The sequence below is a fragment of the Saimiri boliviensis genome, chromosome X (genome assembly GCF_048565385.1).
Source record: "Saimiri boliviensis isolate mSaiBol1 chromosome X, mSaiBol1.pri, whole genome shotgun sequence".
Lineage (NCBI taxonomy): Eukaryota > Metazoa > Chordata > Mammalia > Primates > Cebidae > Saimiri > Saimiri boliviensis.
In genome coordinates, this window is record NC_133470.1 from 45682543 (window position 1) to 45704947 (window position 22405).

Here is a 22405-nt window from a genome sequence, read left to right on the forward strand (position 1 = left end):
GAAATTTTCCCTCCATTTTGGTCATCCACATGAGTGTAAAGTCACCAGGATTGATGACAAAAATACAAGAGAACTGGAAGACAGTGAGCCAGGTGTCAAAGTCTTCAATAATGAGGAAGTCTGTTGTTGCCTGCAATAAGGGGAGCCAGTGAACATTATATCAGTGTGTGTGAGCCTCAAGTAAGCTAAGTCTTTTCACCTCTTGGCAGAATCCAGAAATGAGGACAGAGTTAGTGAGGGCCAGCTGGGCTTGGTAGGGCATGCTTGTAGTCCTAGCTACTTGGGAGGCTGAGGTGAGAGAATCGTTTGAGTGCAAGACCGTAGCTGCAGTAAGCTGTGATCATGCCACTGCACTGCAGACAAGAGCAAGCTACTATTTCTAAAAAAATTTTTTAAAGTTAGTGAGGCCTAGGTCCCATCCCCTGCTTTTGTATTTTAGTATAATTGGCTCAGAAGTACTCTTTTAGTCATATTTATTGTTCACATAGACATTATTGCAATGGGTATATTATTTAATAAGAGTCTCTAATCACTTATAATCCACGTTTTCAATTAATCTAAGTCACTTTAAGTGTGAGACAATTCCTAAAACTACTACTTCTAGTACTAGTACTACCACTACTACTATCAGTAGGACTTTATAAATATCAGTTTTTGTGTTATCAGAGAAATATGAGGGTGTTGCTAAATTCAAATGGGATGAACCACCTTTTGGTGTAATTGATTCTAATATTAGTGATGCATATTTTCAAGAATTCAAGTAACATTAAACACTCAGTGAAATCACTTAGATTTTTACATTGTATTGATATATAGTTTATATTTATTCCAAATAAATATTTGATCATGTCCATTTCAATGAATTCTTGGATGAAATGCCTATGAGCACATCTCCCTTATAAGCAAAGGGGAAAATTATGCTCACTTTTATTTTACATAAGTAGTAGAAGCAGGAAGTTGTGACTTACAGTTCTTTATTGCCCTCTAAAAAGAATAAATCCTGATGCTGGAGGACCTTTTCTTCTGAGTGCAAATAAAATAAAAGCCTCAGAATGGTGGCCTTTCCCACATAATACTTGAAATAGTATTAAGTATGGGGTAAGTGTCCAATCTGAAGATAGAAGATAAAACAGAGCTCAATTTATCTGCATCAAAAAATCGGGAGACATTGAAAGCCCTGCTAGTATTTTGTGTGTGTGTGTGTGTGTGTGTGTGTGTGTGTGTGTGTGCGTGTGTGTGTGTGGTTGTTGTTGTTTTACATAGAATGTAAGAAATTCCCAAATCTAGTTTCAACTTTAGGGTCAGGAAATGGCGGAGGGCTGACCAGGATAGGAAACATGGTGGTTATATTTAATTTATACAAATCACTCTTGTGTGAATAAAGGTGTGTGTTCACATCAAAAGATCGTATTCACCAGTTAGGCTGGGGTGGAGGGGATTTCACTATGACCCAGCTGGAGACCTGTAGTCTGAAGGAGAACAGAAGAGATCCTGTGTCTCCTTAGTTTGGAGATCCATCTAGTGAGAGCCCATAGGGTACTTGGGCCTACTTCCTGCCATGTTTTGAATGTATCCCCTCAAAAATTCATATTGAAACTTAGCCCCCACTGTGGTGGTATTAAGAGATGGGGTCTTTGGGGAAGTGACGAAGGCAGAGAGAGCCCTCATGAATGGATTAATGCTTTATAGAAGGGCTGGAGAGAACTAGCCTAGGTCCTATTTGCCATTCTGCCTTCCACCATGTCAAGATGCAGCAAGAAGACCCTCACCATATATCAAACCTATTGGCACCTTGACCTTGGACTTCCCAGCCTTCAGAACTTCAAGAAATAAGTTTATATTACTTATGAATCACCCAATCTCAGGTATTTTGGCAGCACAAATGAACGAAGACACTCCAACAGCTGTGGTCCTGGATGAAGACTTGGGCTTCCTATAGTCTATTGATATTGCCTAGGGGAACAGCAAAGGACATGGTGTCACATAGACCTGAGGGCTGGGATCAGTCATATTGGAACCTCTGGAGATAGTTGGTAACCTCTGCATTCAGGAGGAGAAAAACACCCTTGACATTCCAGTCGCAAATGATGTGGTAGACAACTACTGCTGAGAATTCAATTCCCTCCTATTTTAATTTGGCATCTTTTTCAAGTGATTATAGTTGTTTTGTTTTGTGTAATCTTCACTCAGTTTCCCCCAATGGTCACATCTCATATAACAGAAAATGGGCATTGGAGCAATGTTGTGTGTATAGCTCTACATCATCTTATCACATGTAGATCCTCATAAGCATCACCACAAGCAAGATACAGAACTGTTCTATCACTGCAAAGGCCTTCTTCCTGTTGCCCCTTTGTAGTCATACTCACTTCCGTCCCACCCACCATCCCTATCCCCTGGTGACCACTAATCTGTTTCCCATCTCTGTAATTTTGTCACTTCAGGAATGTCATGTAAATTGAATTACACAGTTTGTGATCTTTTGCAAATAGCTTTTGTCTCACTCAACATAATGCCCTTCAGATCTATCCAAATGATTCTGTGTATAGTTTGTCCTTCTATTGGTGAATAGTATTCCATAGTATGGATGTATCACATTATGTTTAACCATTCATCTATTAAAGAACATTTTGGTTGTTTCCAGGTGTTTTTTTTTTTTTTTTTTTTTTTTTTTTTTGAGACAGGTTTTGTCACCCAGCCTGGAGTGTAGGTGCAGTGATGTGATCATAGCTTACTGCAGCCTTGAACTCTTGGGCCCAAGCAGTCCTCCCAATTCAGCCACCCTTGTAGCTGTGACTACAGGCCCATGCCACCACACCTGGCTAATTTTGTTTCCAGTTTTTGATATTAATATGTTAGGGTTGAAGTCTGACATTGTATTTATTTATTTGTGTTTGATGTATTCGTTCTTTGTTTCTCTATTCTTTTTCCTCCCTTCATGTGAATTACTCGAACTTTTCTTTTTTAGAATTGAATTTCTATTTATCTATAATGTTTTTAAAGTGTATCTCTTTGTATCACTTTTCTTACTGGTTGCTCTAGGTATTACATTATATGTATAGACCTTATCACATTCTACTGGTGTTCACAATTTACCACTTTGGGTGAAGTGTAGAACCTTACCTCTCTTTACTCTACTTCCTTTATAATTGAATTGTCTTAAATTGTTCCTCTGCATACACTGAGAACCACATCAGATAGTGTTCTAATTTTTGTTTTAAGTATCAAATGTAATTTAGAAGACTCAACAGGAAAAAGACAAATCTATTTACCCATATTTTTTGTTTTTTGGTTTTGTTTTGTTTTGTTTTGAGACAGGGTATTGCTCTGTTGCCCAGACTGGAGTGCAGTGGTGTGATCTCAGCTCACTGTAACGTTTGCTACCCAGGCTCAAGTGGTTCTCCTGCCTCAGCCTCCTATGTAGCTGGGGGTATAGGTGCGCGCCACCACACAGGGCTAATTTTTGTATGTTTAGTAGAGATGGGATTTTACCATGTTGGCCAGGCTGGTCTTGAACTCCTGACCTCAGGTGATCTGCCCTCCTTGGCCTCCCAAAGTAATGGGATAACAGGCATGAGCCATCGTGCCCGGCTCAGCCATTGTTTTAGGGCAGATTTGCTGGTGCCAAATTCTCTCCGTTTTCTACATCTGAGAATGTCTTGATTTCCCCTTCATTCCTGAGGGTATTTTTGCTAGATATGGAATTCTGGATTGACAGTTCTTTACTTCAGCACTTGAAAAATGTTGTGCCGCTTACTTCTTGCCTCCATGGTTTTTGGTGAAAAATTCTCTGTGGTCAAAATTGTTTTTCCCCTATAGACAAAGTGGTGTTTCTCTCTTACTGCCTTCAAGATTTAGGTTTCAGAAGGTTGACTATGATGTGTCCGGGCATGGATTTCTTTGTGTTTATCCTATTTGAGGCTTATTTAACATCCTCAATCTGTAGGTTTATGTCTTGAGAAATTTTCAGCCATTATTTCTTTGAATACTTTTTCAGTCTCATCTTTTTTCTCCTCTCTTTTTTTTTTAACTTCGATGACACAAATGTTTGATCTTTTATTATAGTCTCAAATGTTCTTGAGGTCTGTTTATTATTTTTTTTCTTGACTGTTTTCTCTCTGTAATTCACACTGGGTAATTTCTATTTTTCTATCTTCAAGTTCACAGATTCTTTCCTCTGTCCCTTTTATTCTGCTATTGAATCCATCTATTATGTTTTAAAATTTGTCATCATGTTTTTCAGTTTTAAAAAAAATCCAGCCGGGGGCAGTGGCTCACTCCTATAATCCCAGCACTTTGGGAGGCCAATGTGGTCAGATCACTTGAGGTCAGGAGTTCGAGACCAGCCTGGCCATCTCTACTAAAAATATAAAATAAAATAAAATAGCTGGGCATGGTGGCAGGTGCCTGTAATCCGAGCTACTTGGGAGGCTGAGGCAGGAGAATCACTTGGACTTGGGAGGCAAAGGTTGCAATGAGCTGAGATTGCACCACTGCACTTCAGCCTGGGAGAGAGAGTCAGGTCCCATCTCAAACAAACAAATGAACACCGCCCCCAAAACAATCCATTTAATTCTTTTTATATCTTCTATTTATTTGCTGAGACTTTATACTTTTTCATTTGTCTTGATTATGGTTGTAATTTATTGTTGAAGGATCTTTATGAACATGTGTGTCATTTTGTTGCTGGTGTCTCTTGATTGTCTTTTCTCATTTGAGATTTTCCTGGCTCTTGATATGAATGATTTTCAACTGAAACCTGGGTATTTGTAGTGTTATGCTATGAGACTCTGGATCTTCTGTTTTATCAGGCTCCTTCTGACACTGGTCTGACAGGGAAAGGGGAGTGCCACTTCATTACTGCCAGGTGGAGTGGAAGTCCAGGTTCCCCATTCAGCCTCCTTTGATACTGGGAGGAGGGTCTCCTCATTACTCGTTGGCAAGGTGGGAGTTCATGTTCCCCATCATGCGTCTGCTGATAGCACCCAGGTTGAGAGGAACGGGGACCTGGTCTGCCTTGTTTTGGTTCCTTATGTCCTTGACTGACACCAAGGTGGTAATGGTGGAGGGTGTGCTTGTAACTGCTGGCTGGTGGTGAAAGTGCTGATTTTCCACTAGACCTCCTCTGATACCACCCCAGTGGGTAAAAAAGGAGGGATGCCCTCCTTATTTCCAGGTGGCCATGGAAGTCCAGGCTTTCCATGTAGTCTCCACTGATACTGTGTCAGAGGGGGCTTGTTAACACCCAGAGCAAATTAGTTTTGTGATGGGGGGTTTGAGCACTTTGTTACAGCCTGGCAAGGGTGGAAGTCCAAGTTTCCCATTTGGCCTCTGTTGGCATGAGTGGTACTGCAATTTTTTTCTGTGGTGTTTGGTTGGAGAAGAGTGGTGATTATTACCTAAAACTCTTCTGTCATGAAAAGTTGCCCCTTTACTGTTCCTTTGCTTAGAGAGAGCAGGAGTTTTTTTTAAGACTTAAAGATTTTGTTGTTGTTGTTGGTGGTGGTGGTGGTGGTCTATGCTCATTGATGTTTCCAGGTTATCAGCTTCTCCAGCATCCAGTCCAGGATACATGAAGGAAAAACACCTTCAGGGAACTCACTGCTGTGTCATTCCTGTGTCATTCTGAGGTCTATAGCTCTCTGCCTTATACTATCTACTTTTCAGAGTCTTCTTATATTTGTGTTCTATACAATATCCAGGGTCTATAATTGTACTTAGCATGTAGAATAGGGAAAATACACCTACTATATCTTTCTGGAAACAGAAATTCCATTGCTCTGTTTTGAAAAGTCATTTTATTATAGAAAGATTTAAATATACATTAAAAGTAGAGAGATAAGTAAAATGAACCCTGTTTACTCAGCTTCGACAGTTTTCAACATTTTGCAAATCTTCTTTCATTTATCCTCCCCACCCCAAGATTTGTTGGAGTCTTTTAAGTGTAAATCCTAGATATTATATAATTTCACTCAATGTGAATATGCATCACTAACAGAAAAATATTTTTACATAACTACAATGCCATTATCACAATTTTCTATTTAATAGTATTTCCTAAAGATAGTTAAAAACCAATTCATATTCAAATCTCCCTGATTATGTTAAGAAGTATTTTTAAAGTTGATTTAAAAAATAGGATCTAAACCAAATGTAGCATTGTATTTGGTTGTTAATCAAGTCATTTTTTTGTATAAAATATCCCACATTCTGGATTTGGCTGATTATTTCCCAGTGTTAACATCAAACTTGTTCTATCTCCTATATTCACCATAAACTGGGAATTAGAGAGCTAGATATTTGATTAGATTTAGGTTCAATTTATATTTTTGGCATTATCAACACTTCACAGGTGATGCTGCATGCTTCCTATTATATCATATCAGGAAGCACATAATATGTAGCTCTTCCACTCAGTGATGCTAAAATTGATTGATAGGTTCAGGTGGTAGCAACCTGATCCCTCCATTGTAAAGTTCCCAACAATTATTTTACCTAATCTTTTTTATCCATTCATGATCATTGCCCTAGATTAGTGGTTCTCAAATTTTGTCCCCCAGGGGATATTTGACAATGTCTGGAGACATATTTGATTGTCATGACTGGTTGGCGGGGGTGCAGAGGGGGAGTGCTATTAGAATTTACTGGATAGGTGCCAGAGATGCTGCTAAAAATCCTTAAGTGCATAGGACATCCCCCAGATAATTATCTAGTTGCTAATGTCAATAGTGCCAGGGTTAAGCAAACTTGGCCTGGATCTATTATTTCATTAGGGATTGCAAAGAGGGATATACTAATTCCAGAATTTCTCCTGCATTTGCTATTTGGAATTGTTGCATACAGAAGAATGTCTTTATCTATTTGGTTACCCTGAAATACAGTTCATACTGGAAAGGCGACATAAATTCTTGATTTTTCTCTTTATTAAATTTTTGCAATATTGATTTGTTGCCCTAGTATCACTCAGGGGTAACCACTGTTTTTTAATGTCATTATGAACTCATGTATTTTATACATTTGATGCTTCATGAACTGCAGGTACTTCTAAATGATTTAATTGTCCCAATATAGGCAAGTGAGAACCCCTTCATCATGGTTCCTGTGTTCTTTTGACATAACTCCATTAGTCTTTGATATCTCATTTTCTTTCTAGCAAACCAAGATATTCCAGATTCATTTTGTATTTTTCCTGTTACAGACCTGAAAACAATAATTTCTCTAAGGAGGATTGGCTCCTTTTGACAGGAAATAATATTTAGAGACCATTCTGCTATGTCTTTTCAGTGGACAGAACTAGGAAATTTGTACTTTTTAGAAGAGAAAAATAAATTATAAGTTCATGTGTATATTTGTATTCTAAAAGATTACAGATTTTTAAAAATTTTATAACTGTATGCTTTTACTTACTTTATGTTAAAAAACTTGATTCCTGACATTATTATACTACTTATTTGTTTTATCCTACAACATACATTTAACAGTTTCAAAATAACAATGCCAGTAATACTACTAGCCAAAGACTACTGAACATGGTTCCTTTTTTCTTTAGGGTATATCACATGGGAAACGTATAGTCAAAACATTGTTTCTAGGGTTACTTGAAATAATCATTTTCTCTGTGTGGTTATACTACCAATTTGCTACACAGTTGGGGTCATTCGCTTTTAGGGATTTTTTTTTTTTCTTTTTAATTGACGGGATTCTAAAGTCAGAGCTGTGAAACAAAGGACTTTAGAAACATCTCATTTTCTTGCCTGTTTCCTCCACCCTATTTCCTCCCTCCCCCATAAGTAACAATTTAAATTACTTTACATTCTATTGTACCATTTAAGATGTGAGTAAATGTTTCTGTAAATATTTGTATTTCCCTAACTTTCTTACACTAGGGTAGCATACTATATACAGTGATCTGTACTTGGTTTGTCCACTTAGCAATATATTTCAGTGGTTAATACTAATTTCACTATATAGAAATCTATCTCATTCCATAGTACTTCATTTCATGGCTCCACTACAATTTATTCAACTACTCCCTTAGTGGTGGACGTCTTTTTTCCTCCAGTCTTTTATTATTATACATAGTAATAACAATGTGTGACCTCGTGCAATGAATGACCTTGTGCATATGCCATTTTGTATCTTTGGGTTAGATTCCTAGAAATGGGATTACTGAGTCAAATAGTGAATACACATGTAATTGTGCTAGACATTGCTGAAATTCCTTCTATTGAGGTTATATAATTTTATTTATATTGCTTTTTGTGGTTTGAAAAGGATTAATATTTGGAAAAAGAATTAAAAGTGTGAATGAGATTTTTATCTGCCAATTTGGGTGCAATATACATTTCTCCACTCTTCAAACTTGAAAGAGGTGTTTAGGACAAGCACAAGAAGTCAGATTCCACACTTTGTTGAGTAAAATTGCAAAATGTGCTCTTCATTGTGCTTCTGTCTGAGCTCAGGCTCAGGGCCATGCTATATCCCACAGGGCTAACCTCCAGTACTGGACACAGATTTGGGGATTCCAGGGTTTTCCTAAAAGGCAGGGGCAAGATAGATAGGCAGTTTGTCAGGTGTTGTGCCAGCATGCCGGAGGCTGATACAGAGCCCATGTAAAGCAGATAGGTAGAGAATCAACAGTATAAGTCAAATGGGGCATCATTCTGAAAGGGTACAGTCAGAGGTACTGAAGACTGAGGGATGCTAAGAAACAGACCAGCTGCGGGCACTATGTGGTGAAAACTGGGGAAATAGCTGGTCAGGGTATGATGCAGTATAATCTACATCATTGCTGTAATCCCTTACGACCATGACTTTGCTCTCTCTTTAAGCCTTTTCTTTCTTTCAGCCAGAGAAGGGCCTGGGCCATTGGAATCACATGGGTGCAGGCTACCTAGGGCTCGACATGCGCTTAAAAGAAGCCTTTGGCTCCTCCATTCCCTGCCCCTTCCATACCACTTGGTTTTCTTCTTCCTTCTGTAGGGCTGGAATCTCCTGGAAGCCTGTGGTTGATCCTGATGACCCCATTCCTCAGTTCTCTGATTGCTGATACGGCTATGGGAGTACAGGATGCAAGGCATTTCCTGCTGCAACGGTAGCAGGGGTTGCTGAGCTGATTCCCTTAGTCATCATGAATGGGCCAGCAGCATGGCTATGCCTGAGCAGATAGGCATGGTCCAAATGGATGAGTGGAGCCTACCTGTTTAGCTCTTAGACCTCGGGGCCCTGGTGCTAAGTGGCTTTGCTCTTTCCCTTTTCTTTACCCACGTGAAGACTTACAGGCCACTAGTGAGACATCAGGGGCCTGGAAAAAGCAGGCATCGGACATCTCATTGTTGAAATTAGGTATATTCTGAATGGGAAGAGGCATAGAAGCCAAAAGTAAGTGTAAGCAAATTGAATGTGATTAATGTTTTTGTGCCTCAGTTTCCTCATCTGTATAGTGAGAATAATATTAGTACCTACCCCATCAGGGTGTTATAAAACACTTATAAAACACTGCCTGGCATATGATAAGCAATTAATAAATGTTAATTACTATTATTACTTGATTATAATTATTGTATGTAAACCATAAATCCCATGTCATTTCCTTGCTTAAAACCTCTCAAATGATTCTCATTGCAATTAAGACAATATTCAAATTCTATATAATTGTCTACAAGGCTCCAGGTAATCTGGTCCCTACCTGCACCTCTATCCTCATCCTTGACTTATTCCACTCTCCTCACTCTTGGTCACTAAGCTCAAGTCCTTCTGGCCTTATTTTCATTTCTTGAAATCATCAAGCCCCCCCACCTTTTTTTTTGGTCTCAGGCCCTTTTCCCTTTCTGTATACTTTTATAATCAGAAAAAAAACTTTTACAAAAATAAGACACTAAAATTCGGGGTCCATAAATAAAAGTCTCAGAAACGTGTTTACATATCAATCTTAAACATCATATGGTAAAAATAAAGTAAAATACAACAGCCAGGGACAAATGAGGAAAAACATGTATGTACACTAGACTCTGACACACAATGGGCTAGTAGGCAAGAGCCCAAACTCTTGGGTGTCTCTCAATCTCTCTGTGCCTCAGTTTCTTTACATGTAAAATGGGGCTGATAACAGCACCTACTTCTTAAATTGGGGTGAGGGTTAAGTAATTTAATAGAACAGTTCTTGGCATAATTCAAGTACCATACAAGTGTTACCTATGATGATGATTAAGAAGAAGCCACAAGAAAAATGGGCAAAGGATGTCACTAGGCAGCTTGCAAAAAAGATAATACGAAATGATCAATAAACATGAAAATATGGTTGATTTCATGCATGATGGAAAACATTCATTTGTTCATTTCACAAATATTTAACAATGCATTAATTGACAGTGAGGCATTGGGAATAGAAAACATTTTACTCTCGTGGAGTTTATGTTAATTATGTGTGTGTATAATATTTAATACATCATGTGGTGATGATTTAACATATCATGTGGTGATGTGTCTAAGAAAAGAGCTTTCCAAGAAAAAGAAAGAAAGAAAGAAAGACAAGCAAAAAACAATAAGGGCATAGGCCTGGAAGCAGAAGGCAGCTTAGCTTATTCAAGGAACATCAATAAATTGAGTTTGTTTGAGGCAATGCTAAGTTGTTAAAAAGTGAGGTCTAAGAGTCTAAGTCCAGATTTAGTAGGGTCTTAAAGGCCTGGAAAAGAACTTGAAACTCCACCAGGAGTGAAATAGGAAGCCTGCTATCACCTAGGAATATTGTATTCAGCTACATACAACCAGAATCCAAATAACAAAGACTTAAAAGGGATGACGTTTTGAGCATTACACTGATCTTAAGACACCATTGCCTGTGAGACACTCCAGTATATATGTGCCACCAAGAAAGAAAAAAAAAATGTTGTCAAATATAATCATAAATTGCCATTTAAAGATTTCAGGGATGTTGAAACATGCAGAGATGTACCTTCGAGTTGACAAAATATGATATATATTTTTCTCATGTAAAAATAGGTCCAGAGGTGATCAGCTTTTTGGTCTTTCCATCATGATTGGTTGCAAAATGGCTATCAGCGATAGCCTTTAAGTCCTCATTTCCAGAAAGAAGAAAGAGAAACCAGGAAGGGGGAAAATCCCTTTTAGCCTTCTATGGTAATTTAAGGATCACTTTTTAAAGTCTACCACAAAAAAACTCATTGGAAATTTTTACTGGCATTGCACTGGGTGTGTAGATCAATTAGGAGAGAACTTCTATATATTACAGTATAATTATTTCATAAAAAAGAAATACATTTGGCCCTCCCTATCCACGGCTTCCATGGGAAGGGGATTCAATCAACCACAGATCAAAAATATTCAGGAAGAAAATGGATGGTTGCATCTGTACAAACAGGGACAGATGTTTTTTCTTGACATTATTCCCTAAACCAGGGGTCTCCAACCCTGGGGCCGCCTGTTAGGAACGAGGCTGCACAGCAGGAGGCAAGACTTATGGCCTGAGCTCCGCCTCTTGTCAGATTAACAGCCCAGTAGATTTTCACAGGAATGCGAATCCTACTGTGAACTGCGCATTAGAGGGATCTAAGTTGCGCCTGCCTTATGAGAAGCTAATGCCTGGTGATCTGAGAAGGAACCGTTGCATCCGGAAACCATCACCCCCGTCCCCGGAGCCCCTCTCTCCCCTCCCCATCCCCCGTAAAAATATTGTCTTCCCACAAAGCCGGTCCCTGGTGATGCCAAAAATGTTGGGGATTGCTGCCCTAAACAATAGAGTATGACAACTATTTATATAACATCTACAGTTTATCAGGTATTATACAAAAAGTTACCTAGAGATGATTCATAGTACCCTAGAGATGATTCAGAGTATATGAGGGGCTGTATTTGGTTATACACAAATACTACTCAACATTTTACATCAGGGACCTGAAAATCTATGGATTTTGGTATCCACGGGGGGTCCTGGAACCAATCTCCCAGGGATACTGAGGGACAACTGCATGTATAAAACTTGCTTGCATTTGCATAGACAATTTCTTAAAGGATAAATGTGAAACTGCTAACAAGTAGTTATCTCAGGGGAATAAAAATGGGTGTGATTGGTGGGGAAGAGGAAAGAGCTTTAACTTTATATGTTATGCCTTCTGTACCTTTTTATTAAAAAACACAAATATTGTATATATTACTTTTATAATAATAAATATGAACCAGCAACTTTTAGAGTGGAATGTGCATCACCCTGGAGTATAGGAATTTTAAGGGGATCAATTTCTACATCCTCAAATTTTCTGTGCTGTCTTTTAAAATCGATCTGCCAGAGAAAACACTTGCAGTGTAGGAATCAAGGTGGTACTTTTTTTCTAAATCCCCTTTCACAATGGTCCCTTTTGCACGTTGCAAAAGAAAACGCGTATCTTTTACCTATCCTGAATCTTACCTGGGAGCACTGCCCTGCCATGTAAAATCCTCGGGGCACTGGAGAGGCAATTCCAAACATTGCTGATGATAGTAAACAGCTTGCTCTAACAAATGAATAGGAATCAAATCCTTTTGCAACTCAGTCTCCAATTGCTTGTTTGCTTCCAATAGAATTGAAGAAAAACCCAATGAAGTTATCAGCTGATAAATAATGAGAAATAATTTTGAAGATAAATCACTGTGTAATTTCCCCCATATATATTTCCAAAGGGATTCAAAGACTTGCATGCATTACTAAAACAAAATGTCCATTCCTAGTCACTTATTCATATAAATGAGGTTTCTGTGTGCTAACATTTAACCAAACAAAAAATAGCAAGAGTGTTGATGCTGAAGCCTATCTCATTCTAGCAAAAAGCAACGTTTATCCATGGATACACCCATTAATTTTTTTTTAAAAAAGCCCTATCTATGTCCGATGAACTTTTGTTTTATGTTTAATAATTGCCTATCAAAATTGGTAATATATTCACAATGTTTTGATCCATTTTATTCGAATACCAATTTGTCATGATAACTCAAACAAGAGCAAAATTTTAAACAACACTTAGAGCCTTATAATCAGAGGAACATTTAAAGAGCATTTAAATATAAAAATATATACACATTTTTGCTGCAGAGAAATAGGATATATCAAAAACATTTCAAGCGCAAAAACAGACAATTATTGAGACAAAATTCTGTTGGAAAAATAGAATTAACTGAGAAAAGGAAAAATGTACAACTTCCAACTATCAAAAGAGAGCTCAGTTATAAATATTTAAAATACATGATGGCGGCTCTCAAATCACTAAGGTATTTAGGTTTCACCAGATTCATGTGAACATAGTGACATAACAGTTTTATTTTTGAATATTAACATTTGTCACAAATTACATTATTTATAGCCAATTGACATTTATGATGCAAAATGTCAGATAACCCAAAAATGTGTGAAGCAGCACATGTTTTTCTAAATATTTTTAGCGAGTATTTTATATAAACCAATAGTTTTATATAAACATACAAAAAATATATGAGGAATTGTCATTTACTGTTTTGCCACCTTGTGGTCAGAGTTGGATTTATCACCTAGGCGTACCTACTGCGAAGAGGAGCTGTCTCTCCTAAGGATAGCCTCCAAGGTCTGCATTCTGTCAGATCTTTGTGAGGCAGAAATGGTAACATTTGCCGGGGGTTGGGTCCAGATCCACATAAGCACAAAGCATCTAAAGATTTTGGTGACACCCTCCACACGTAATTCAAAACAAAAGCATCATGTAATCAGGAAATGAATGTAAGGAAGTACAACAACGTTCTGATTTTTCCCATGAGGACTACTTTAAAAAAAATCAAATGTCAAACTGTTTCTGGTATTTCTTTGTTTTTGATTTTTTGTTTCTGGTGCCTCTTCTCTGCTAGTGACATGGACTTTCCTTAGAGTGTCTTCTGCAGAAGCCATCCCTGATTTCAGTAGCCTGGGGTAAGTTGGAGTGCTGTGTCCACAGCTCTTAGTACATCTGGCCCTTGGTCAGTGCAGAATAAACATTTGTTGAGTGAATGGTGACATAGCCCTCCATTTTCAGAACACGCTGGCCTGGGCAGAGTCCAGGTGGACCTATGGGCTTCTGCAGGAAGTTCATCACTAAGTCAACAAGTTACCATGGCTAATCTTCAATGGTAGGCAGTCCCAGGTACATAGAGGTTTTTAGATCTTTTTGTTGTCAATCTGGAGGTGAGATGAGAGTATCCTCCAACCCCTCTTCCATGACCTTGGTTGTTTTTAGCAGCAGCAGCAGCAGGATTTCTTCAGTGAGTGTGCTAGTTGCAGTTCCTCTGGTTGCAGGCCACAAAGGGAAGGCATTTATTGAAAGAATGCTAGAGTGCTTCAAAGAATTGAAACAAGAGCTGACTCAGGAAGGGCAGGGCCCAGGGCGACCCTCAGCTGTATGGGAACCAGGCATGGTCCTTTCAAGGGCTCCTAATTCCTGAGGACCAACTCGCTGCTAATCCTAGGAGGCCTCCCTGTCCCCTTCCTGGAAGAAGGGGCTAGGTGGAGGTTTGCTGTCCAGTGTCGAGCAAGGAGAATATTGCTATAGGGTGTAGGCAGGCAGCACAGCTGCACAAGCCAGACAGCGTGCACTAGGCCATGGCCAGCCACCACCAGGACTCGGGGACTGGGCTCTTCCTAGAATACTCTCTCTCTTCCTATCTATGTCCTGATGCCTGCCATGGGCTGCATTTTCTGGGACCAGCAGCTACAGCCTGACGCTCCCGAGCCATGCCCAAGATCTGAGCCACTTGCTCTGGGCACACTACTCATGGGCTTTGGGGTGCTGCTGCCCAGTGCCAGCAGCCCCGTGGCACAGGGGTTCCCAGAGTCCCCTCAGCCCCATGCCCAACTCCCTCTCCCTGCTGGCAGCTCCACAGGCTTCTTTCCACTTCCACCCGCTGCCCACCCAGTGATGCTGCCAGGGCCTAAGGGTCTTGGGATTGTGTCCTGTAGTTTAGGCCCCCTCTCAGCTGTAGGGGAGGCGTCAGCTGTAGGGATGGCCTTGTCGTGTGTCGTCCCTCCAGCTGGCCTTGGAGAGAAAAGCTGGATTGTGCCACTGGGCTGCTTAGCATCCGCTGGACCAGGAGGCCGGCTGTCAAGCCATCAACCCACCAGTGGCCTTGGGAGCCCAGGAGGAAGCAAGGATCAGGCCTAGACTCTGCATAGCGCTGATAAGATGGGCCAGGGATGTGCCTCTCCGCTCCCAGCGGCCTTGGGAGCCCGGACCCTCCGGAGCTGGGGTCCAGGCCTCCCCAGAACTGCAGCTGGAGCTTCATCCTTTTCGGGAAGGGCAACACCTAGGGTGGGAGAGGAGACTGGGACGGGGCTGGAGGCAGGCTCCGCTGCCGAAATGATGGCCTGTCACGGCTTCTGTCTGCGCTCCTCAGGACCCTCCTCAGAGGGGACATTTCACGGCCTCAGAAACATTTCTGGACTTGGCACTCACTCGGCGCCTGGCCCCGCAGTGGCTGGGGAAGCCTGCATAGACTCGGGAAAGACAAGGAGAGGGGAGGAGACGATGAAGGGGGTCAGAGCAGCGATTGGAGCCGAGAGCTGGAAGCTCCTTAAAGAGACTGCGCGGTCCCCGCCCCCCTTCCCGCCAGTCTCAATGAATTAGAGCTGTGTTTCCCAAACTTGCCTGATCATAAGCAGCCTCTGGGGCCCTAGTTAGAGATGCAGGTTCCGGAGTACCTCCCTTCGAGATTCTGATTCAGTAGGCCTGCGGGTGGAGCCGAGGAATCTGTAATTTTAACACGCTCCCCACGTGATTCTCGTGAACAAGCAAGTTTGGGAAATATTGAATTAAAGGAAACGGGGCCTGGCTGCAGAAGCGGCCTCCACTAGGGGGCTTCGGCGGGAGGATTCCCGGGGGCGTCGCCTGCTTCCGCCGCCGCCTCCTTCAGTGAAAGTCCCTTTTGGGTCCAGCTGCCACAGCCACCGCGCTCCCTCAGGCCGGGCGGGGGACACCCCAGGTCTGCGTGGCCCCCGCGCCGCCACGCCCAGTGGCCGCCCGAGCCCTGCGAGCAGGGGGAGGAGCCGCCGCCAGAGGAGGCGGAGGAGGTAGAGGAGGCGGAGACGGCGGAGACGGCGGAGAAGGCGGAGAGGAAGGTGGAGGCGGAGGCGAAGGTGGAGGGGAAGGCGGAGGCGGCGGGGAAGGTGGAGGCAGCGGGGAAGGTGGACGCCACCGAGAAGGTGGAGACGGCGGGGAAGGTGGAGACGGCGGAGGGTCCGGGCCGCCGGGCTGAGCTCAAGCTGGAGCCCGAACCCGAGCCGATCCGGGAGGCGGAGCAGGAGCCGAAGCAGGAGCTGGAGGATGAGAACCCAGCGCGGAGCGGCGGTGGCGGCAGCAGCGACGAGGTTCCTCCCCCCACCCTTCCCTCCGACCCACCGCGGCCCCCCGATCCCTCTCCGCGTCGCAGTCGTGCCCCGCGCCGCCGACCCCGGCCCCGGCCCCAGACCCGGCTCCGTACCCCGCCGCAGCCTAGGCCCCGGCCCCCGCCCCGGCCCCGGCCCCGGCGCGGCCCTGGGGGCGGATGCCTGGATGTGGATTTTGCCGTGGGACCACCAGGCTGTTCCCACGTGAACAGCTTTAAGGTGGGAGAGAACTGGAGGCAGGAACTGCGGGTTATCTACCAGTGCTTCGTGTGGTGTGGAACCCCAGAGACCAGGAAAAGCAAGGCAAAGTCGTGTATCTGCCATGTGTGTGGCACCCATTTGAACAGACTCCACTCTTGCCTTTCCTGTGTCTTCTTTGGCTGCTTCACGGAGAAACACATTCACGAGCACGCTGAGACAAAACAACACAACTTAGCCGTAGACCTGTATTACGGAGGTATATACTGCTTTATGTGTAAGGACTATGTATATGACAAAGACATTGAGCAAATTGCCAAAGAAGAGCAAGGAGAAGCTTTGAAATTACAAGCCTCCACCTCAAAAGAGGTTTCTCACCAGCAATGTTCAGTGCCGGGCCTCGGTGAGAAATTCCCAACCTGGGAAACAACCAAACCAGAATTAGAACTGCTAGGGCACAACCCGAGGAGAAGAAGAATCACCTCCAGCTTTACGATCGGTTTAAGAGGACTCATCAATCTTGGCAACACGTGCTTTATGAACTGCATTGTCCAGGCCCTTACCCACACACCGATACTGAGAGATTTCTTCCTCTCTGACAGGCACCGATGTGAGATGCCGAGTCCCGAGTTGTGTCTGGTCTGTGAGATGTCGTCGCTGTTTCGCGAGTTGTATTCTGGAAACCCGTCTCCTCATGTGCCCTATAAGTTACTGCACCTGGTATGGATACATGCCCGCCATTTAGCAGGGTACAGGCAGCAGGATGCCCATGAGTTCCTCATTGCGGCGTTAGATGTCCTGCACAGGCACTGCAAAGGCGATGATGTCGGCAAGGCGGCCAACAATCCCAATCACTGTAACTGCATCATAGACCAAATCTTCACAGGTGGCCTGCAGTCTGATGTCACCTGTCAAGCCTGCCATGGCGTCTCCACCACGATAGACCCATGCTGGGACATTAGTTTGGACTTGCCTGGCTCTTGCACCTCCTTCTGGCCCATGAGCCCGGGGAGGGAGAGCAGTGTGAACGGGGAAAGCCACATACCAGGAATCACCACCCTCACGGACTGCTTGCGGAGGTTTACGAGGCCAGAGCACTTAGGAAGCAGTGCCAAAATCAAATGTGGTAGTTGCCAAAGCTACCAGGAATCTACCAAACAGCTCACGATGAATAAATTACCTGTCGTTGCCTGTTTTCATTTCAAACGGTTTGAACATTCAGCCAAACAGAGGCGCAAAATCACTACATACATTTCCTTTCCTCTGGAGCTGGATATGACACCGTTTATGGCCTCAAGTAAAGAAAGCAGAATGAATGGACAATTGCAGCTGCCAACCAATAGTGGAAACAACGAAAATAAGTATTCCTTGTTTGCTGTGGTTAATCACCAAGGAACCTTGGAGAGTGGCCACTATACCAGCTTCATCCGGCACCACAAGGACCAGTGGTTCAAGTGTGATGATGCCGTCATCACTAAGGCCAGTATTAAGGATGTACTGGACAGTGAAGGGTATTTACTGTTCTATCACAAACAGGTGCTGGAACATGAGTCAGAAAAAGTGAAAGAAATGAACACGCAAGCCTACTGAAGTGACACACAGAACTACCTGCAATGAAAGATGACGACACCAACACTACGACTGGCATCGAGATCTAAAGGACCTACTTGACCATGGCCCATGGGCCTGACAGAGTAAGAATTGAACAGTACCCAGTGTCCAAAAGGTCCTGATTTGAAGAGAAATAGAAGGGGAGGGAGAAGAGGCTCTAGTCTAAGCAGTTAATGAAAGGGAAATTAAATGGTAGAAATGCTCTGGGTGAGGAAGGCAGGAGCAGGAAAATGCTGACACTGGTACATATCCTATATTCCTCCAAAAGGTTGTGTGGGAAAGTGTGGGGGGAGGGGGGTGGCGTGGGGGGGTGTGCCCTTGTAACTGTAAAACATCTTTCTCCATGGGTGTTTCAGCTTCAATTGACCAATCACATAACAGTTATATGTTTGGGGAGGGAAAGAAAAGTTTCTAAAAAATGTAGCCCATTACATATATGGGTATGAAAGCAGAAAAGTGGAGGAGGCAGGGATATCATTGACAAACACCTTTGCCAGTTTCTTTGTATTCGTGATTTTTTGTGCTATTAAATGCAGTATTAAAACAAGAAGAGCCCACCTGGGCTAGTGAAAAGGAGAGGAAATAAGGGGGCTTGTATAAGGGGAGCAGTTGCTCCAAAAGTAGAGAAGACAAGAAATGCTGTAAGATAAGCAACCAACGCAGACAGGCCTCAGCTAAGAGTATAGTGTGTGTGTTAAAAAAAAAAAAAAAAAAAAAAAAAAAAAAAAAAAGCTGTATGATATACTTGAGCAAATCAATGAACCTCTTTGCGATTGTTTTATCATCTGTAAAATGCAGATAATTCCTACCTTAAAGAGTTATTGTTAAAGATTAAATGATATAAAAATGTGTCAGAGTATAAAGTAAAAGGCTTGGAACTTTGTAGGGATTCAGTAAACATTTGTTGGATCCAAACCTGAAACTTTTTTGGACCAGGCCCAGAATGCATCAGAGGTGGGGGTCAGTCCCACCTGAGACCCCTGGACAGAAGGGACACACATCATGTCACATGCAGTCACACACTCTTCACAACTCCCTCCCCAATGCTGTCTATTTAGAGCACCAAGCCAATGAACTCCACTTTTGTCCCTTGAGTACAGGGCATCACAGTGGGTGCCACCTGGAATTTGGGGTGGGAAGACACACGACTGTCCCATAAGGTCATTATTCTGTCCTTTTGGAGGACAGTCATATTGCTTTCACGATTCAGATCCCAGTGATGGGACTCTCATGGCCAGTAGGCTGCCAGGCTTGTACACGAGGGAATTTGGTGGTCTTCGTCTTCTAAAAACATTATGGGTTCAGTTGCTGTGTTTACTCACAGGCACAGATCAGTAGAAAGACTGTTTTCCAAAGTTCACTGGCCCATCAGCCCAGGGATATTGATAGAGTGGGTTGTTGGCCCCTTCCCTGATCCTGACAGGGCAGAGCAGCCGGCAGAGAGCTAAGCCGAAACAGATAGGATGAACCTAGGATGGGGTAAGCACTATGAGTCCTTCTCTCATCAGCATCAGGTACAAAAGCAATTATTACATAGAAAATCCTGGTGTGGGGGGGAATTAAATGTGTATCAGATCCATAGGGCTTGGATCCACTGGCTCTGGTAAAAGTCTAGGCTCCCCATGGCTTCCCAAGTCTACTTCATGGTCAACTCATTTGGAAATACATGTTTATGTGGCTATGGGTGCATCACAACTATCTCATAGGCTGTTTTAGGACAGGAGTTGTGTCTCCTCTTGTACCTTGGCTGCATTCTCAGTCCCTTAGCTCCCATCACATGGTAAGTAGGTATTCAAAACATTTACTGAATGAATGAATGAATGGATGGATGGATGGATGGATGGATGGATGAGTTAATGAACCAATACACCTTCCTTTCATAACCAAGATTTCATTAACACCCAGGGCTCATAATTTTCAGGAGAAAATGTAAACAGTTATTATTTTTGGTGTCTTATAGGATGGGGGAGATCAAGAGATGGGTGGCTTTAAACGGCACTTGGCAACTTCATACAGAGTATCTGACTACCTTTTGGGATGGGTCTGGTAACCCTACCTGGTAGGACACAGCCATGTCCTCATTCTTCATCTCTGCCAGGGGAAGAGTTCAGGCAGGCCTGTGCCACCAGATCCTGACTGCTTGCACAGAAACTGACCTTTAACATTTTAAACATTTTTATTTGGAAATCATTTCAAACTTATAGAAAAGTTATAAAAAAAATAGTATAAAGAGCATCTGTATGGTCTTTACCAGATTTACCTGTTGAGAACTTTACATTATTTTTATTATCATTTATGCATGTGCAATCTTTTATGAATGGGGGTGTGTATATTTTTGAACCATATGAAGATAAATTAATGACATATATTATGGCCTTTCATGCCTAAATATGTCAGTGTGCATTTCCTAAGAATAGGCATATCCCCACGTCACTACAGTAGAGCTTTAGAAAATTTAAGATTGATGATACAATACTTTAATCTACCATTTGTATTCCAATTTTGTCTGTTGACCCGGTAATGTCCTTTATAGCATTTTCCCACTCTATTGCAGGTTCTGGTCTAGGGTGAAATACTGCATTTATTTGTTATCTCTCTTTAGCCTCCTTTAATCTGGAACATTTCCACAACCTTTCTTCATCTTGTATGACATTCACATTTTTAACAGCGCATTCCTCATTTTGGGTTTGTCCGATACAGAAAATGCTTTTAAATACCCTGCACTCAATAGTAGTTCTAAGAGGAACTCACTGAGAGCTATGAACGACGCGAGATTGCTGAAGCTGACCTCCCGGTCTCTGCTGATGGAAGACACAGACCGCCAGAGGGAGCAGCTGTGCCCGGCACTTCCTAATTGAACCTCACACCTCCTCTATCTGGAAAACAGCATTGTCCCTTAGCAACAGGGCAGCCATTCAAAGCCAGCCCTATGCCTCTACCAGTCACTAATCCCCAAATTGAGCCATAGGATGTAACAGTAGCCAGGGCCTGCCTTCAGATCATACCACCGTGGGACCCAAGGCATCAGGTATTTAGCAGGTATGTGTTAACCTTGAGCTGAAACTGAGATCCACGGATGTTTGAGAATGTCTGGCACATGGTCAGGCACCTCCACGATTAGGGCCTTTAGGGATATCAGGATGTAGCACCCTTGGCACTTTCACCAACATTTCCACAGTGGGCACAAATACAGCAGTGGCTGAAGTGGGGAGGGAAGGGGTAACTAGTTCTTAAACAGCTTCATGGTCAATGTACACAAAGATAGGGGCCCAGAATAAGTAGATGGTGAAAACAGATTGGTTTGTGACCTACTGGGGACTTGCAAACACAAATGTGTTATTTTTCATATGGGCTGGAGTTCCTAGAGGAGCAGATGGGCAAGAACTGATGAAATTTTTTTTTTTTTTTTTTTTTTTCTGGAGACAGACTCTTGCTCTGTCACCCAGGCGGGAGTGCAGTGCAATGATGTGATCTCGGCTCACTGCAACCTCCGCCTCCTGGGTTCAAGCAATTCTCCTGCCTCAGCCTCCAGAGTAGCTGGGATTACAGGCACCTGCCACCGCGCCCAACTAATTTTTTGTATTTTTAGTAGAGATGGGGTTTCACCATGTTGGCCAGGCTGGTCTCGAACTCCTGACTTCAGGTGATCCTCCTGCCTTGCCCTTCCAAAGCACTGGGATTACAGTGACTTTAGCAGAGACTTCATTTACATCCACAAACTGGTAGGACTGGGAAACTTGGCTTGTATGTAGATTTGTGATCTGGACTCAGAAGGGCACAGGTGAAATATGGGTACTCACAACTAGGAGCTTTAACCACCCATACAGTTCAGAACCATGTACCAAACAATGTGTTACTGCCCTGTTACCCATTACACATTGCTTCCCACAATTTATTGGCATAATTTAATTAGAAATCCAGAACCCTGCCATTTACCATTTCCTGTAGTAACCAGATGCTGAAACTGACTCTGGCCTACAGGTCACATTGGTAACTGTCTCACTTTTTCACTATCCACAGGGAATTCTGATCAGGGACGCCATCAACCAAAAGGCCTTTTTCCAGTTAAGAAACAGAATGGTCCCCATGCAACTCTTATTTTCAAAATTCAGTAGACCTGGTACCAGAAACCTGTGTTTCCTCCAAATGTATGTTTCACACCCAGAAATGAAGGCCCAGATCCTCTGAAAGTATGTAGCCTAGAACTCACCAGAGTGTCATTAC

At 42.6% G+C, this 22405-nt stretch overlaps 1 protein-coding gene across 1 annotated transcript in view; it reads left to right on the forward strand.

Annotated features, from left to right (window-relative positions):
* USP27X (ubiquitin specific peptidase 27 X-linked) overlaps positions 1–21601 on the forward strand; it is a 37300-nt gene extending 15699 nt beyond the window's left edge. Inside the window, exons 2-7 of the mRNA XM_074391555.1 lie at positions 8849–8961; positions 11513–11682; positions 13522–13701; positions 13867–13927; positions 14232–14391; positions 15842–21601. Of these exons, the coding sequence (XP_074247656.1) occupies positions 8849–8961; positions 11513–11682; positions 13522–13701; positions 13867–13927; positions 14232–14391; positions 15842–18160 (3003 nt within the window). The 3' untranslated portion in view covers positions 18161–21601. The remainder of the gene's footprint in view (positions 1–8848; positions 8962–11512; positions 11683–13521; positions 13702–13866; positions 13928–14231; positions 14392–15841) is intronic.
* The last annotated feature ends 804 nt before the right edge of the window (positions 21602–22405 follow it).